The sequence below is a fragment of the Equus quagga genome, chromosome 11 (genome assembly GCF_021613505.1).
Source record: "Equus quagga isolate Etosha38 chromosome 11, UCLA_HA_Equagga_1.0, whole genome shotgun sequence".
Lineage (NCBI taxonomy): Eukaryota > Metazoa > Chordata > Mammalia > Perissodactyla > Equidae > Equus > Equus quagga.
The window spans coordinates 73,193,114-73,208,868 of NC_060277.1; the positions used below are offsets into that span (position 1 = coordinate 73,193,114).

Consider the following 15,755-nt stretch of genomic DNA (forward strand, 5'->3'; position numbering starts at 1 on the left):
TCAATGGACTAAATGCTCCAATCAAATGCCATCAGGTGGCCAATTGGATAAAAAAATCAAGACCCATGTATATGCTGCGTACAAGAGACACACTTCAGACCTACAGACACTCACAAACTGAAAGTCAAAGGATGGAAAAAGATATTCCATGCAAATGGCAAAGAAAAGAAAGCGGGGGTAGCAATACTTACATCAGACAAAATAGACTTTAAATCAAAAACTGTAATAAGAGACAAAGATGGGCACTACATAATGATAAAGGGAACAATCCAACAAGAAAATATAACACTTGTAAATATCTATGCACCCAACATAGGAGCACCTAAATATATAAAGCAATTATTAACAGACATAAGAGGAAAAATAGACAGTAACACAATAATAGTAGGGGACTTTAACACTCCACTTACACCAATGGATAGATCATCCAAACAGAAGATCAATAAGGAAACACCGGCCTTAAAGGACACATTAGACCAGATGGACTTAGTAGATATATACAGAACATTCCATCCAAAAACCACAGAATACACATTCTTTTCAAATGCCCATGGAACATTCTCCAGGATTGATCACATATTAGGCCACAAAACAAGTCTCAATAAATTTAAGAAGATTGAAATAATACCATGCGTCTTTTCTATCACAAAGGTATGAAACTGGAAATCAACTACAGAAAGAAAACCAGAAAAGCCACAAAAATGTGGAGACTGAACAAAATGCTACTGAACAATGATTGGGTCAATGAAGAAATCAACGAAGAAATAAAAAAATTCCTGGAGACAAATGAAAATGAAAACATGACATGCCAAAATCTGCGGGATACAGCAAAAGCAGTTCTACGAGGGAAGTTTATAGCAATTCAGGCCTACCTCAAAAAAGAAGAAAAATCCCAAATAGACAATCTAAAAGTGCACCTAAAGGTACTGGAAAAAGAACAACAAACAAAGCCCAAAATCAGCAGAAGGAAGGAAATAATAAAAATCAGAGCAGAAATAAACAAAATAGAGACTAAAAAAAAAAAAATAGAAAAAATTAATGAAACCAAGAGCTGGTTCTTCGAAAAGATAAACAAAATTGACAGACCCTTAGCTAGACTCACCAAGAAAAAAAGAGAGAAGGCTCACATAAATAAAATCTGAAATGAAAGAGGAGAGATTACAACAGACACCTCAGAAATACAAAAGATAATAAGAGAATACTATGAGAAGCTATACGCCAACAAATTGGATAATCTAGAAGAAATGGATAAATTCTTAGAAACATACAACCTTCCAAAACTGGACCAAGAAGATGTAGAAAATTTGAATAGACCAATCACCAGTGAGGAGATTGAAACAGCAATCAAAAACCTCCCCAAAAATAAAAGTCCAGGACCAGATGGCTTCCCTGGTGAATTCTACCAAACATTCAAAGAAGACTTAATACCTATCCTTCTCAAACTCTTTCAAAAAATTGAAGAGGAGGGGAGGCTTCCTAACTCCTTCTATGAAGCCAACATTATCCTGATACCAAAACCAGACAAGGACAACACAAAAATAGAAAATTACAGGCCAATATCACTGATGAGCATCAATGCAAAAATCCTCAACAAAATACTAGCAAATTGAATACAACAATACATTAAAAAGATCATACACCATGATCAAGTGGGTTTCATTCCAGGGATGCAGGCATGGTTCAACATCCGCAAATCTATCAACGTGATACACCACATTAACAAAATGAAGAATAAAAATCACATGATCATCTCAATAGATGCAGAGAAAGCATTTGACAAGATACAGCATCCATTTATGATAAAAACTCTAAATAAAATGAGTATAGAAGGAAAATACCTCAACATAATAAAGGCCATAAACCCACAGCAAATATCCTTCTCAATGGAGAAAAACTGAAAGCTATCCCTCTAAGAACAGGAAGCAGACAAGGATGCCCACTGTCACCACTCTTATTTAACATAGTATTGGAAGTCCTAGCCAGAGCAATCAGGCAAGAAAAAGAAATAAAAGGGATCCACATTGGAAAAGAAGAAGTGAAACTGTCACTCTTTGCAGACGACATGATTTTATATCTAGAAAACCCTAGAGTCCACTAAAAAGCTTTTAGAAATAATAAAGGATACAAAATCAATGTACAAAAATCAGTTGTGTTTCTATACACTAACAACGAAGTAGCAGAAAGAGAAATTAAGAATACAATCCCATTTACAATTGCAACAAAAAGAATAAAATACCTTGGAATAAACTTAACCAAAGAGGTGAAAGATCTGTACACTGAACACTATAAAACATTGTTGAAAGAAATCGAAGACACAAAGAAATGGAAAGATATTCCGTGCTCTTGGATTGGAAGAATGAACATCGTTAAAATGTCCATACTTCCTAAAGCAATCTATAGATTCAATGAACCCCTATTAAAGTTCCAACATTTTTAGAGAAATACAACAAAGGATCCTAAAATTTATATGGAACAACAAAAGACCCCAAATAGCCAAAGGATTCCTGAGAAAAAAGAACAAAGCTGAAGGTATCACACTCCCTGATTTCAAATTATACTACAAAACCATAGTAACCAGAACAGCATGGTACTGGCACAAAAACAGATACACAGATCAATGGAACAAAATTGAGAGCCCAGAAGTAAACCCACAGGTTTATGGACAGCTAATATTCGACAAGGGAGCCAAGAGCATACGATGGAGAAAGGAGAGTCTCTTCAATAAATGGTGTTGGGAAAACTGGACAGCCACAGGCAAAAGAATGAAAGTAGACCATTCCCTTACACCATGCACAAAAATCAACTCAAAATGGATTAAAGACTTGAATGTAAGACCTGAAACCGTGAGACTTCTAGAAGAAAACATAGGCAGTATGCTCTATGACTTTGGTCTGAGCAGCATATTTTCAAGTCCCATGTCTGACCGGGCAAGGGAAACAAAAGAAAAAATGAACCAATGGGACTACATCAAACTAAAACGCTTCTGCACAGCAAAGGAAACCATCAACAAAACGAAGACAACCTAACAATTGGGAGAAGATATTTGCAAACCATATATCAGATAAGGGGTTAATATCCAAAATATACAAAGAACTCATACAGCTCAACAACAAAAAAACTGACAATCCAATTAGAAAATGGGCAAAAGATCTGAACAGAGATTTCTCCAAAGAAGATATACAGATGGCCAACAGGCATATGAAAAGATGCTCAACATCATTAGCTATCAGGGAAATGCAAATCAAAACTACAATGAGGTATCACCTCACTCCGGTCAGAATGGCTATAATTAACAAGACAGGAAAAAACAAATGTTGGAGAGGGTGTGGAGAGAAGGGAACCCTTGTTCACTGCTGGTGGCAGTGCAAACTGGTGCAGCCACTATGGAAAGCAGTATGGAGTATCCTCAGAAAATTAAGGATAGATCTACCATATGATCCAGCTATTCCACTGCTGGGTATTTATCCAAAGAACTTGAAAACACAAAGGCATAAAGATACTTGCACCCCTATGTTCACTGCAGCATTATACACAATAGCCAAGACATGGAAGCAACCTAGGTGCCCATCAAGGGACGAATGGATAAAGAAGATGTGGTATTTCTACACGATGGACTACTACTCAGCCATAGAAATGATGAAATCCGGCCATTTGTGACAACATGGATGGACCTTGAGGGTATTATGCTGAGTGAAATAAGTCAGAGGGAGAAAGTTGAATACCATATGACCTCAATCATAAGTAGAAGATAAAAACAACGACAAAAAAAAAACCACATAGCATTGGAGATTGGACTGGTGGTTACCATTGGGGAAGGGGTGAGAGGGAAGGGCAAAAGGAGTGATTAGGCTCACATGTGAGGGATGGACTATAATTAGTGTTTGGGTGGTGAACATGATGTAATGTACACAGAATTTGAAATATGATATACATCTGAAAAAAATAAAATAAAATAAAATAAAAAATAAATAAATAAAAAGTATAGAAGGAGAGGCCATCCTACCATTGCTCTTGAAGAATTCTTCTATGACTGACCTGATAGAATCTGATTTCATGAGGTAGGAAGATGTTTATTTTCTGGGGATCTCTTAGGGTGTCAACAGCCATGACCCCAAAGATCCTCATATATGCATCCTGAAGAGGCAGAGCCAGGAATGATCCATTTTGATCATTCTTCTTGCGGGAATGGTTCCAGAAGAAGACGTTCCCATGGTGCTGAACTTGGGGAACGTGTATTGGCTTCCCTTCATCCACTACTGTAAAGCTGAGGAATAAGAACATGAGGATGGGAGAAAGGCACAGGATAAGGCTTCAGATTAAAGCATCTAGGAACCTAGACCAGTTTTCCATTCATAACCATTGGCATTATATGTCAGAGGAGTAGACTCATAACTTTACCAGTTTGGAGAGTCTGACTTGACTGAAAGATTTAAAAAACAGGCTTAGATCATAACAGAGAAAATATATATAAACAGGATGCAGGAGACAACTTACAGAGCAGGCAGAAATAATTGAGCTGATAGTGTGAAGCCAAGTCCCTGTATGGCAAATCAGTGCGTAGGAGTGAGCTCTAGAATGATCAGGTGAAATTCAACACTGGAAACCCATCACCTCCCACTCTAGAAGCATTGGTGACCTGAGGCATTTCTCTTTAGGGCAGCTAACTAGCATTTCAATGCTAGTTTACTTCAGAAAGGGAATTATTTTTTAGAAGGGTAAAACCAACTTCCAAGAAATTCCTACCTGATTCCCGTCATGTCCCTGTAGAGTACTCTGTTCAGTACAAATGGAGCATCGTCTAAAGTAGAAGCTACATTCCTCAGCAGAACATTCCCTCTATCAGGCAGTAGGAGATTTTCTTCTAACAGGGAAATGTGCGCACTGATCTTCTTACATCCATGGGCTTCAGCATCCTATGGCAAAATGTTTCTGACCATGTATTTGCCAATAACCAAAGAGCTATTCTCTAATCATGTCTCCCTTCATTAGCCAATTTGTGCATCTGACCCTGATAATTTCATTTTCCTGAATAAATTATATAGATATTACCATTCGTGGGCAATGGGGAAAAGGCTGACACCACAGCTGTCCCCAAAACCTGAGTTTGAGTGAGTGGAATGGATTTACTTTATGCCAACTAGACTGGTTTACTAAAAACAACAGCAGCAGCAGCAACAACGAAAAACCTCTCAAATCTACTCAAATTTAGAGGTTTAAAACTTGGATCCCTTTGAACTATTATCGTCTTGTCTGGACTTCAGTTAAAAGTATTTACTTTAACTAGCTAGGGCAAGAAGATGGCTTCATTTCATGCATATTTCTTGACCATCTACTATGATGTGAATGTGGAAAAAAATGCTCTCAAGGGATTCTTAACATAGTTTGGCTATGATGTTTTATACATGTCATTTCAGGAAAGGATTTCTTGGGGCGCCAGACTGTAGACTTTATGCAACTACTATTTCTAATTAAAATAACTGGAAATTCCCTGTACCTAAAATATTATGTTATCAACCATATTATGTATTAACACATATATGGAACATGTTCATAAATTGGTGACATGAGAGACACTTTCCTTGATATTTGTGTCCTCTCTTCTGTATATTTGGGTTTGTTTTTCATGCCTTTTTTTCTTCTGCCTTTATTCCTTGTTTTCTACATAAAAGATCTATAGAGTAACTAACAAAAATGTAGTGAGATTTCTTTTAGGTTACTGCAGATATGAAACAAGTTGGAGTAACAGCTCTTTTTTCTTGATTAGGCTTCTGTTCCATTTCAAACTACACTGGAAAATTCAACCATTCAGGAGATGATTCCAATAATCAAGTGGATTTAACTGAGATGAATGACAAGCTTCCCTGGATCAACGGAACCTGTGACATATGTAGAAGACAACTATGCTGTTTCAGCCTGGGAGGAGCAGCAAGCTGGTCATCTCTGAGCAGGTGGCAAAGCTGTGGGGAGTGGTCCACCAGGGTTATGTGTTTTAAGTGACAGGATTCTGAAATAGTCTTAGCTTGTTTCTCAGCCGTGCTATAGAATATTGTGTGATGTTGGTTTCTACTCTATGATGACTTCATGATTTAAATATTTCCTTTTTAAATTGACTCCCAAAACATCATGCAAGAGAAATGTAGCTAGAACTACTTTCACATCTCCTTACTGGTATTTTTTGATATCAGTCTCTTGTCTGTTCTAGGCTTATTTGACTCTCAGTACAAATGAAATTAGAAATCCCAAGACATAATTTTTTTATACTTTCCCTCTCTGCTTTTACCTTGCTATCCTGCAGTCATTCCAGTTGCATCTATCCTAGACTTTGGGTCATTGTAATATATTGGGATAAATAAAACATCTTTAGCAGCACCCAGTGATTTTTCAAGAGAATTTAGTGTGCTCCACCTTTGCAACCACTCAACATCAGCTACTGCGAGGAAATTTTTCCATATATCATTTTGGAAAACATACCTGGCTGAGGGCCTTAAAGGTCTCAGTGTACACTGGCTCCAGGGATACCCCACTTGTCTCTGCAGCATGTTGGATTTGGTGCAGCCACTTTTGTCTAGCACAACTCCTCAGACTCTCAGTATGACTCCTTTCTAAAGCATTCATCAGAAACTCCACAACGCTTTCCAGAACATGATCTTCATTGCCCCTGAGTTCAGATACAACCAATTCTATGTATTTCTGAAACTGCTTTGAAGATAACCTCACTTCATGACCAGGTCGTGGCTTTGGAAATTGGATGTGTAGTTTAGCTAAAAGACATAAACACAAAACCAAGAACTAACTAAAAGCTCATTTATCTGTGGGGGAAATTTTAATTCTCCTCTTATAGCAAACTGAAGCCCCTGACAATTGCTCCCCATGGAAAACCAGGTATATCAAAGGCGTCTCTAAGCCCAATGGAACATCTGATGGTGACTTCCTATGCTGAACTCAAGATGACTCTTATGTCATCTTCTCTGCTTTTTTTTTAAAATTCTCCCACTTAGCCAGATGAACCCCCAGGATCAACTTTGACTCCTCCCTACCTTTTACCTTCCGTGTCCAATAGACCACTTAATCCTATCCTGTCAGTCTTCGGCAACTATCTTGTGGCCACTCTTCTCCACTCTTACTTTCATAATCCCAAACCAGTATTAATCACTTTATAACTGGATTACCAATAGTAAGCCTCAATATATATTTATAAAATTAAATTAAAACACAACTTGCTTTATACAATTCCCTGGTTCGACTTCCCACTATATTTGAATCCAGTCCATTTTTCAATAATATCTGCCCATAATACCATGTAGGAATTATTTGCTCCAGTATCCCCTCTCTACTCATGGTCCCTGATCATGCCTTGCACACTTCTGCATCCATATCTTTCTTTTACTTTCTTAATTGCACAATCATGAATCTACTCCCAAACCTGGACATTACCAATAACTTACATCTTCTTCTACACCCCTGCCTCCCCACACCCCTACCAATATCCTGAAATTTAGCTTTTGCTTTATCTTTCCCTTCTTTTTATTTTCCCAATAGTGTCATCATATGTGTGTGTGTGTGTATGTGTACTTCTAAACAATATGTGGTTTAGTTTTACCTGTCCGTAAACTTTAGAAAAAGGACATTATATAATATGTAGTTTTCTGGGACTTGCTTTTTTATTCAACATCATGCTACCATATCCATCCATTTTCTTCCCGTAGCTGTGACTCATTCATTTTCGCTGCTTTATAATATGTCATTCTGTGAGTAAATCATCATTAATTTATTTATTCTCCTGTCAATGGGCATGTAGGTTGTCTCCACTATTTTGCTCTTATGAGCAATGCTATGAGCATTTTTGTGTATGTCTCCTGGTGCACATGTGCAAGTTTCTTTGACATTTATTATAAATTAGTAAGTTATAGGGTATGCACCCATCCCTTTTAAAGTTAAAAATCTCTCCTTCCTCGAGAAAGCTTCCACTACGATTTCTCCTTCCCCTGAAAGACAACAGCATCCATTCTGTACCATTCATTTGACAATTAGCAAATACTACCTGGTAATTTCAGTCATCTTATCATATGAAAGCTTCTCATTTCTGTAGTTGTACTTTTGTTGATTGTTACACTTTAGCATCCACTCATCTTTCTCCCAGTACTTGTATCCCAACTTTTGCTTTGGGCAAACAACTCCGCCCCCTCATCAGTTCATGTGTTTGAGTGGGGTTCCACTTGTGGTTCCAGAGATGGGGCATGCATCTCAGGCCTAAGCCAGTCAGGACATTCTATTTCCCTAGCCACAGTGGTTGGTTTAGCCCAGACTAATGCCAGACTCTTTGCTTGAATTGGGAAAAGGACATTTTCCTTTTTATTCCCACTGGACTTGAAAGACCTGTGACATGTGAGACTGGATCTGGTCACCACCAGGGGAGAGGCTGTATGAAAATGGAGTCAAAACAGAGAACATAGCAGGGCCAGACTGAAAGAGAGAAAGAGAAAGAAGTAGACACCTGTCCTAATGTCATTATTTGAACTCCCAAATCTAGTTGTGTCCTGAACCATCACATAAACCAACAAAGTCCTTTTTTGCTTAACCACCTTGGGCTAGGTTTTCTATTACTTGGACTCAAAGGGTCCTAACTGATATAGTCTCCAGTTAGATTAAAAGTACCTTGTAGGTTCTTCCTCTTCCATTTCTTCTTCTTCTCCTTTCATTCCTTTTCGTTCTTGAACAATTTGGTCCTAAAGCCATTAGATGGGGCAGAGCAAGGTAAGCATCTGCTCCTAGTCAAGAGAAGCCACAGTGGCCCAAAGCAGGGCATCAGAATCCAAGTGGGGGAAGGAGAACATCCGTGCAGGAAGTAGCTTGGCATGGGCTGTCAGAGCCTGAACAGACGAGGAGGTTATCCATGTGGAAGGGCAATCATCAGCCCATGTAAGTGAAGAAGGTGGCCCTGAGAGGTGGTTTAGCTTCCGGTAGGATAAAAACCCAAGCAGCGAGCCGGCCTGGTGGCGTAGTGGTTAAGTTCACGCACTCCACTTAAGCAGCCTGGGGTTTGCGGGTTTAGACCCTGGGCGTGGACCTAGCACTGCTTGTCAAGCCACGCTGTGGTGGCATCCCACATAAAAAAAAAAGTAGAGAAAGATTGGCACAGTCATTAGCTCAGTGACAGTCTTTCTTAAGCAAAAAGAGGATGATTGGCAACAGCTGTTAGTTCAGGGCCAATCGTCCTCACAAAAAAAACAAAAACAAAAAACCAAGCAGGATGAGGAGGGTATCCATGTGGAGTGGATGCCCCACAAGGGGTATTTAAGCCTGAGCAGGGCGAGAAGGGCAACCAAGTGGAGGGACAGCCTGGCCTGGGAAGTCAGAACCTAAACAGGGTGAGGACGGTGTCTATATGGAGTGGCAGCTCAGGATAGGGAATCAGGGGCCAAGCAAAATGAGGACTTCCAGGTAGGGGACTGCCCAGCACGAGGAGTCAGAAGCCTGAGTAGATTGAGGAGGGCATCTATGTGAAAAGGTGCCTTGCCATGGAATGTCAGAGCCTAAGGAGAGTGTGAAGGGTATCCACATAGAGGGGAGATCTGGTACGGGATGTCAGAGCCTGAGCAGAGTAAGGAGGGAAACTGTATGGGAAGGGCAGATTAGTATAGAGTGTTGGAGCTTAGTTGTAGTGAGAAGGACATCACTGTCGGAGAGAGGACAGTGTGATGGGAGATTAGTTCCACACAGGGGAATTAATCAAATAAATAAATATATTTAGGATAATACAAGAAAGAGAGAAGGGAGCTACAAAAAATGGACAAAACTAGAATGAACCCTGTGTTATTGGATTAGACTTAGAGGTGTGAATTTATGGGGTTTTGTGTGTGTGTGTGTGTGTGTTAGCCCTGAGCTAACATCTGTTGCCAATCTTCCTCTTTTTGCTTGAGGAAGATTGTCACTGAGCTAACATCTGTGCCCATCTTCCTCTATTTTATGTGGGATGCCGCCATGGTGTGGCTTGACGAGTAGTGCTGGGTCTGCACCTGGAATCTAAACCTGCGAACCCCAGGCCGCCAATGTGAAGCACGCGAACTTAACCACTATGCCACCAGGCCGGGCCCTCTGGTTTTTAATATTAATAGACATGTACAGATGTAAATGTATATTTACATATACATACATACATATTCCCTGTGGGAAACTTGGGAGCTGGGACCTGGGAGTAATGAGAACATGTAGAACCCAGACCTTGGCTTCTAAATATCATTCTCTACTAAAAGAAACCAAGGTTCCTTGGAGAAATGAGTGATTCCAGGGTGGGAGCATGGAAAGATAGGATGAACAGAGATCTTTTTGTGCCAGAAAGCAAGGAGGTGCTCAAAGAATGATGGATATATGTTAAAAGGACACAGGAAACTCTTGGCAGTTTCTTATAAAACTATACATACACCTATCCTATAGCCCAGAAACCCCACTCCTAGGTATTTATTAAAAAGAAATATGTACAGATGTAAATGTATATTTACATATACATCCACATAGAGGAAAAAATACACTGAGTGAAAGAAGCCTTATGCAGAAGAGGACGTATAAATGATTCCATTTATATGAACTAGAAGACATAAAACTAATCTATGGTGGAAAACAACCAGAAGAGTGGCTACCTTGAGGATTGGGTGGTGGGGATTGAATGGGAAAGGGGCATGAGGGGACTTTTTATTCTCTGTCTTGGTAGGGGTATGGGATACACAAGTTATGCATTTGCCAAAACTCAGCGAAAGTACGCTTAAAATTTGTGTATCTCATTTTGTGCAAATTTTACCTCAAAAGAAAAGAAATGTTAACATATATTGAACTGTTAATATTATTGGCTTCTTTTACTCAGCATATTTTTTTCTTGAGATTCTTACATATTGTTGCACGTATCAACACTTTGCTTCCTTTTATTGCTGAGTAGTATTCCACTGTATGAATATACTATAGTTTGTTAGTCCGTTCTTTAATTGATACATACTTGGACTGTTTCCAGTTCTTGGCTATTATTAAACTAAAGATACACATGCTGAAGTATTTAGGGAGGAGTGTGTTAACGTCTGCAATTTATTTTGAAATGCATCAAGAATAAGAGAGATAGAAGGAAGGTTAGAGGGATGGAGACATGAATAAATAGATAACAAAAAAGTATAGTAAAATGTTAATAGTGGAATCTACGTGGTGCATATATAGGTGCTCACCATAAAATTCTTTCAGCTTTGCTGTCTGTTTGAAATTTTTCATAACAACATAGTAAAGGCAGGGAAGGACAGGAGCTATATTGAAGGAACTCCCATAGGTCAAATCTGAGACAATATGAGCATTAAAATAATGACAGTGTTGGATTATAAACCATTGAACAAAATAGGAAACCATGAATACATACTGCTATAAATGAATAAACAAAAAGTTTGACAACAAAGGGAATGTTTATATGGTTTCAAAGTGCAACCACAAAACATTTTTTAATCACAAAGGGGAAAAAGAGTAACTTTAAAGTGGGGCAACTGCCAGATATCATTTTATTATCATTGGGCTTCTGGTAAGATCCAATGAGAAGAACACAGCATTGTTCATATGATATTCCTGCCAAAGATAAATAATCTGAATTTAATCCTGAGGAAACATTAGACAAACCTAAAAGAAGGACATACTACAAACAACCAGCCTATAATCTTCAAAAATGTCAAGGTCATGGAAATCAACAAAAGACTGAGGAGTTTCTTAGAGATTCCCTGTTCCAGAGTGAAGAAACAGCAGTAATTTTACACTAATTGTCCAGTTTTCAGTTTCTTTAAAAAACACTTTGTGAGTTCTTCAGTGAGACTTTCTAAATAAATATGGTTCTTAATGTTCAAGATTTCTGGAATTTGGTGACAGAATGCACCACCAAACTGTTATAATTTTAAGAGAGTTAAATGTTCCACTTAAATAGAAATTTACATATTAAGGCAAATCTTATAATTTAATGGAAAGTTAAACATTAACAAATGTTAACAGCTATTCCATGGGAAGTAACGGGGGAAGAGTGACTTGTTCCATTAAATTCTGTAGGGTAGACAGGTCACATGTTCAACAGCTTTTTATTTGTGGTATTTATGCTGAAAAGATTAGGCTATATTAGACAGGAATAAAGAGGGAAAATTACAGACTAAAAGTTTCAAGTTGTCCCTTCCATATAGAAAACTTCCATTTTGAGGACAGCGGCAGAAGTATTTCTAGAAATTTCTATTTGTGTGCCTTTATCCTATTTAAACCCCAATTTTTAATCTTGGACACAGAAATAGATAAGAAGACTAGAGCAAAACAAAAAAGAGCTGTTTGAAGATTTGCCAATCAGTTATTAGATAATGTTTGAATTTAGATTTTTTTTCCATTTTTTAAGAAGCTAAATGTGACTTTCTCTCTTCCATATGGCCATCAGCTCAGCAGTCATCTCTTCAGGCCAGGTGGCTACCAATATGTGATCAGAGAGAGTCATTTTGTATAAGCCTACCCTTGGAGAGAATAATTTATTCTTCCTGCTCGCAGACATTTTCTTCTGGCAGCAGATCCTGCCTGTTCCTTACTTTCCTCATTCTCATTTGCTGGGCTTAACCCATTACATTCTATGCTTTCTACCTATCCCTGTTGCTGTACTTCAATCACATATCTTGGAACTTCCTTATAACATCATTCTCAGATTCCTTAAATTCTAGAATTCATCATGTCTAACTCCGTCATTTTACAAATGAGGACGCCTGGATTATGGAAGTTCAATAACTTACCCATGGTCACATGACCATTTAGTGAAAGATACAGTATTGAAACTCGGCTCTCCTGACCATTGTGTAGTGTTCTTTTCTCTGTAGAACATGGTTCTGTGTTATGAAATTTGCCCATCTTTTAAGTGGAAACCACTTCATCATGCCTTTTGAAGCTTCATTAAATGAATTTTCTTTGGTTGCAGTCAAAGACAAGTAGTATAGTATAGTGTAAAGCTTGCAGAAGGCATAGTTAAGGAAGAACACATGACAACTAATAAACTTAGGTATGTTGGAAGATCAACGAATACAATGATTTTTGAAAGGGCTAAAGAACTTAACTAACCCTGCTCATTCTTTCTCTCGTGCACTATATACTTTAAGAATTGGAAATATGGTATGCCAAAATCATCAGATAAATCCCTGAACCCAGTGAAGAAAAAAATCATTTAGACTAGGATCTTACCAAATAAAGGAGGGAAATTATTATACTGGAATAAGAATTTTAGTAGCTCTTGATTGGGAAGTATTGATCAGAGGAGAAAAATATAATATAGGAGAAAAAAGTCATTAGGGAGAATAAGTTAAGTTAGTAAATTCAGGAGAAACTTGCAAGCCAGTCAGACTTAAGAAGTGAATCAGACCTTGTAGAGGCAGAGAGGTACAACAAGAAGAGAAAATAGGCAGAACTGTGAAATGGTTTGGATTCTTTTAATCCCAAGAATGAGCATAGCCAGGTACAGAGAAGCAATCTCACTATGTAGAGCTATGGTCTTAGACAAAACACTCTACAATATATTCCACTCCTGATTACTCTGACATTTTCTATTTTCCCACCAGCAGTACACAAGGGTTCCAATTTCTCCACATCCTTGTCAACACTTGCTATTCTCCATTTTTTAAATTATAGTCATACTACCTAAGCAACAAAAGCAAAAGTAAATAAGTGGGACTATATCAAACTTAAAAGCTTCTGCATAGCAAAAGAAACCATCAACAAAATGAAAAGGCAACCTACAGAATGGGAGAAAATATTTGCAAATCATGTATCTGATAAGAGGTTAATGTCCAAAATATAAGCAACTCATACAACTCAATAGCAAAAAAACAATCCAACTAAAAAATGGGCAGAAGAAGTGAATAGACATCTTTCCAAAGAAGACATTTAACTGACCAAAAGGCACATGAAAAGATGTTCAACATCACTAATCATTAGGGAAACGCAAATTAAAACTACAGTGAGATCTATCACCTCACACGTGTTAGAATGGCTATTATCAAAAAGATGAGATAAGAGTTGGTGAGGATGTAGAGAAAAGGGAACTCTTGTGCACTCTTGGTGGGAATGTAAATTGGTGCAGCCCTTGAAAAACAGTATGGAGGTTCCCCAAAACATTTAAAATAGAATTACCATATGATCCAGTAATTCCACTTCTGGGTATATATCTGAAGGAAGTGAAATCATTACCTTGAAGAGATACCTGCACCCCTATGTTCATTGCAGAATTATTCACAATAGCAAAGACATGGAAACAACCTAAGTGTCCATCTACAGATGAACGGATAAGGAAAATGTGGTATATATATACCATGGAATATTATTCAGCCATGAGAAAGATGAAAATCCTACCATTTGTGACAACATGGATGGATCTTGAAGGCATTATGCTAAGTGAAATAAGTCAGACAGAGAAGGACAAATACTGTATAGTATCACTTATATGTGGAATCTAAAAAAGTCAAACTCACAGAAACAGAGGTTAGAATGGTGGTTTTCAGGGGCTGAGGGTGGGGGAAATGGGGAGTTGTTGGTCAAAGGGTACAAAGTTCTATTATAAGATGAATAAGTTCTGGGGAACTAAGGTACAGCACAGTGATTATAGTTAACAATACTGTATTATATACTTGAAAGTTGCTAAGAGAGCTCTTTTTCTCACTATAAAAAAGAAATGGTAATTATGTGAGATGATAGAGGAGTTAATTAATGCTACTGTGGTAATCATTTCAGAATATATAAGTGTATCAGATCAATACATTGCACAGCTTAAACTTACACAATGCTATATGTCAATTATATCTCAATAAAGCTGAAAAAAATTATAGCCTTACTAATAGGTGTAAAGTGGTATCTTGTAGTTTTAGAACAACCCATGTTTTAATTGTATATATGTCATAGTGCTGGAAAACTTGAAGCCAAGTTGTTACTACAACTTAAGTAAGAAAATTCTTATATTTTTACCTTTTTTCATAGAGTCTTTTTCCATTCCCTCCTTGTATGTGTACAAGAGTTCATCAACTTCCTTCAGATCCAGGAACCCTGAAGCATCACTGTCCCACCTCTGAAAGAGGGCTTCTAGGAGAAGTCCCCGTCGGACTTGGGAAACATTTTGTCTAGCCTAGGGTACAAGCAGGATAACAAAGCACAGAAGACAACTGGCGTCTTGTGTTTATCTCCCTCAAAGTGCAGCACTTTTTATCAAAACAGCTTTATAAAAAAAGCTGGGGGTCCAGCCTGGTGGTGCAGCGGTTAAGTGTGCACGTTCCGCTTCTCGGCAGCCCAGGGTTCGCTGGTTCGGATCCCGGGTGCGGACACAGCGCTGCTTTGTAAGCCATGCTGTGGTAGGCGTCCCACATATAAAGTAGAGGAAGATAGGCATGGATGTTAGCTCAGGGCCAGTCTTCCTCAGCAAAAAGAGGAGGATTGGTGGTAGTTAGCTCAGGGCTAATCTTCCTCAAAAAAAAAAAAAAAGGCTGGGACTAAGCATGATATTAATGGGAAAATGAAGTATTTAATTTTAATCCTCTAAATACCATTTCTCTATTTCACCTCTAGACCAAAAAATAGGCATTCTCTGCATTGGACTAATGCATTGGACTAACGTTTTAGTCCAAAACACATTAACTTAAGAAGGGGACTACACTCTTTAAGAATTTTTCTTTCATTCCTCTCCACCCTCTAGCTGGTTGTTCAGGAATATGATAAACACATGGGATGCTCTGCCTGGC

The 15,755-nt window shown here is 38.2% G+C and overlaps 1 protein-coding gene across 1 annotated transcript in view; it reads right to left on the reverse strand.

The window, feature by feature from the left end:
- Positions 1 to 15,755, reverse strand: part of EFCAB5 (EF-hand calcium binding domain 5) — a 143,131-nt gene that overhangs the window by 28,771 nt on the left and 98,605 nt on the right. The window contains exons 15-18 of the mRNA XM_046675528.1: positions 14,989 to 15,145; positions 6,472 to 6,761; positions 4,744 to 4,913; positions 4,036 to 4,264 (exon numbers count right to left, since the gene is read on the reverse strand). Of these exons, the coding sequence (XP_046531484.1) occupies positions 4,036 to 4,264; positions 4,744 to 4,913; positions 6,472 to 6,761; positions 14,989 to 15,145 (846 nt within the window). The remainder of the gene's footprint in view (positions 1 to 4,035; positions 4,265 to 4,743; positions 4,914 to 6,471; positions 6,762 to 14,988; positions 15,146 to 15,755) is intronic.